Source organism: Echinops telfairi, unplaced genomic scaffold (assembly GCF_000313985.2).
Source record: "Echinops telfairi isolate 266 unplaced genomic scaffold, ASM31398v2 ScPeMD7_9;HRSCAF=40, whole genome shotgun sequence".
NCBI classification, from domain to species: Eukaryota; Metazoa; Chordata; class Mammalia; order Afrosoricida; family Tenrecidae; genus Echinops; species Echinops telfairi.
Window position 1 is genome coordinate 21,007,792 of NW_022103906.1, and position 3,474 is coordinate 21,011,265.

General features: G+C 36.2%; 1 protein-coding gene across 1 annotated transcript in view; it reads right to left on the reverse strand.

The window, feature by feature from the left end:
• Positions 1 to 509: 509 nt before the first annotated feature.
• The window catches only part of ADAM7 (ADAM metallopeptidase domain 7), a 57,214-nt gene continuing 54,249 nt past the window's right edge, over positions 510 to 3,474 (reverse strand). The window contains exons 16-18 of the mRNA XM_045286839.1: positions 1,686 to 1,761; positions 1,002 to 1,107; positions 510 to 630 (exon numbers count right to left, since the gene is read on the reverse strand). Of these exons, the coding sequence (XP_045142774.1) occupies positions 510 to 630; positions 1,002 to 1,107; positions 1,686 to 1,761 (303 nt within the window). The remainder of the gene's footprint in view (positions 631 to 1,001; positions 1,108 to 1,685; positions 1,762 to 3,474) is intronic.

The window sequence follows — 3,474 nt, forward strand, 5'->3', positions numbered from 1 at the left end:
ATTTTCTTTTACTGCTTTAGCTGCATTCCACTTATATTTTTTTACATTTTGTTTCATTTTCATTTACTTCCAAATACTTTTTTTTACCTATAGAGCCCTCTGAATTTGTTGTCTAATTCATAATCAGAGATTTCCCATTACCTCCTTATTACTGGTTTCTAACATATTTTATTAAAGTGAGAGATGATTTTTATAACCTGAATTCTTTTACCCTGATTTACATGAGTGGTCTCTGTTCATATATTTTTTCACAAAGTACAAATTACTCTCGGATTTAATCTGTGTCTCCAGCTGTGCATTAAACACTGGCTTTTTCCATGTTTCATTCTTTAGTAATGCCCTCCTTCCCTTTCTCCACCTTCCCAATCTCCTACATCTTCCCTCCTTCCCAAATCTCCTAAATATAGAGTTAAAGCTTTATTTGTATGGAGTTATGCTAAATTATTCTTCTATATCTTTCATTTCACATTAAATACATAAGTAATTTCTTTTTAGTGATTAATTTACCATTACAAATTAATACTCCTTACGTGTAGGGGATGGATATCCGGTAAGGCTGGATCATTTCTTGTCTGTGGCTCATCACCAAAGTATGCTTTATTCTCTACTCCATGTATATCTCCAGGTGGGCTGCCAAGGAGGAAATTAAATGCTGAAACCAGCAATGTGACAAACCAAGGGCTGTTATTAAATAATTGATAAGTATTTAAAATACTGACGTCTAAGTCATACCTATAACAAATCACAATGTCTGTAAATGGGAGCTGGCATTAGTCATTTTTGTAAGGTCTCCAATTGACTCTCGGGTACAGAAATGTTTGGAAACCTCTGGGATACACATTTGATAAAACAAACGATGTAAAAGCTTGATACCCCATGATCATCATCTGATCTTGCTCAAGAAGGTTATATCCCTCCTCCCCCCGTCAAGTGTCCTTTATGTCTACAGTTTCATAGGTTCTCAGTAATGCTTATGTTCAATGCATGCTAAATGCACTTACCTCTGGACTTGCTTCAACGTAATACATTTTTGGTAACGAATTAATAATATGACAACCCCAACACCGACAACAACTAGCACAAGAACCACAACCAGGATGATGATATCTACAACATTTAAAAATATGGATTTTGGTTAAAGTGTGAACTGTAGGGCAGGGAAATATTAGCCTGATTAATTTTAATGACATTATTATAATTGCTATAAGCTCCTTTCCACAAGGACTTTAATTTCCCCCCAAGTTAGGGCCAAAACATACACATTACTATCTTCTTTAGAACTGCTAACTCCATGCTGATTTTACCAATCTTTAAGGGAGTTACAATCAGTGGGAAAAACTCTTTGATTATTAGCTATTTATTGCAATCAGACAGTACTTGCTGTCTTGAGGGTTCTCAGAAGAGTTTTGCCAAATTCAGCCAGAAAAGGATACATTGATTCTACAACACAGCAGTCACAAACAAACTCACTGCCACTGAGTCAATTCTGACTCCTAACGAAAGACAACAGTAGTGAATTCTAATTCAGACTTCAAAATATGCAAAGAAATATAAAGCTCGTATAAATATGTACAAGATCTTAACAAAGAATTTAACAAACTTCGATAATTAGATATTTCTGGCAAGACTTTTCACACACACGATCATTGATATTTGTCATTAATTAATATTCCTGAGATGCTCACTGGTAACATTTAAGGTTTCTTCCCAGTCTAGAGACCCTTGTTCTTCACACTGGCAATCCACTTCATGACCATCCACCTCAAAAAACAATAAATGAGATATTTGTTAAAAACTGACATAGATCTACATTTTACATCTCACATGTATTCACATACACTCAAACATTTGATTGATTAATCAACTAAACTGAATGCAAAAATCAATATTGCACAAAAATAAGCCAACACAATGCAAGAAGCAACACCTTTAGATAAGTCCTTTAAAAAAGAAAAACAATGAATGACGCTGATAAATTTAAATATAGGTTAACAGCCCAAATTGTTTAGTCAATATCTTTATATAAATGGCCCATGCTAGAGGTAGGGAGCCCTAATGGCATAGTGGATTATGCTTTGGGCTGCTGACCTGGAGGTCAGCACTTCGAAAGCACCAGCCACCCCGTAGGAGAAAGATGAGGCTTTCTACTCCCTCAAAGACTCAGAAACCTAAGGATCAGTTCTACTCTGTCTTATAGAGTCCCTGTGAGTGGGAAACAACTTGATGGCAGTGAGTTTGTTTTAGCTTTGCTAGAGTTCGACATATTCTAAGCAAAGAACAGACTTCAATGAGGCTTAGGGATGACTGGGTAATGTTGCAGGGGAAAACTGATGATGCAATATTTAGTTCGTAAAACACCAGCATTGCTCACGAGGCAGGTATGTAGACCCTGAAGTGAGCTTCTATGACTTTAACCCCCAGACTCACTAACAAATTGTGCAACACCAGTGTTCCTGTGTTTCTCCCTCTGTTAAAGTGGGCCTAGACTTAGTGCTCACCTCTTAGGTAGTTACACAGATTTTAAAATTTAGTATACACTTATATGCATATGGCACTTGAGAGAGCGCCTGATAATACATAATTCTACATCAGTGTTATAAAGGAATCAAGTTTAGTAAAGGTATTATCCATAAACTAAAACTACTAAAACTGCTCATTTTAGTGTTAATTGATTAAGAAAAAGAAACTATGTCAGTTTTGTTCTCAAGAATATATAGTTAAAGTTAATATTACTATAACATAACTGACTTATGATCATGTCAATGTTATGTTACGATCTCATATATTCCTCAGGGTCTAGATTACCAATGTAATTTCATAATAAAACATATTTGCAATAGTGAAAGTACCTATGTGTAATACCTGATTTGGCTATTTGGATCAATTCCAATGATGGCATAAGAGGAAAATGGATCTGTAGTGTGTGTTTGATTGAAAAAAACAAGTGTACCTAAATATATGAGGCTGTTCTTCAAAAAAAAGGGAACCGCACTGGGCAGAGCCGAGCTTTCACAGTACGCCTGTTTCCTGCGAGGTGAACATCAAGCAACTCGCTCTGAGTTAGCGCCCCCAGTGGCATCACCTGGGAAGATTCTCTCTAGTCACAGTGAAGTTTTTGTAAAAGCAGTTTCTCTTGAACCTCATGTTTTGTGATGGCCGATTTAAGAGGATGGTGTGTGGCTGTGAAGTTTTGTTTCCTGCTAAGGAAAACTGCCACAGAAACTTCTGTGATATTGAACACAGCTTACAAGGACAGTGTTATGGGAAAAACTCAAGTATGAGTGGTTTTTCTCATTTCAAAAAGGGTGAAATGTCTATTGATGGCAAACCTCATTCTGGACGTCCAGTAACTTCCTGAATGGATGAAAATGTTGACTCATAGTGAATTTGGAGTTTGTTCCACCAGGTCAGACTATTTATCAAGCTTTCTATTTAGAGGTTCTTAAAAGATTGTATAACACTCTGTGACCAAAA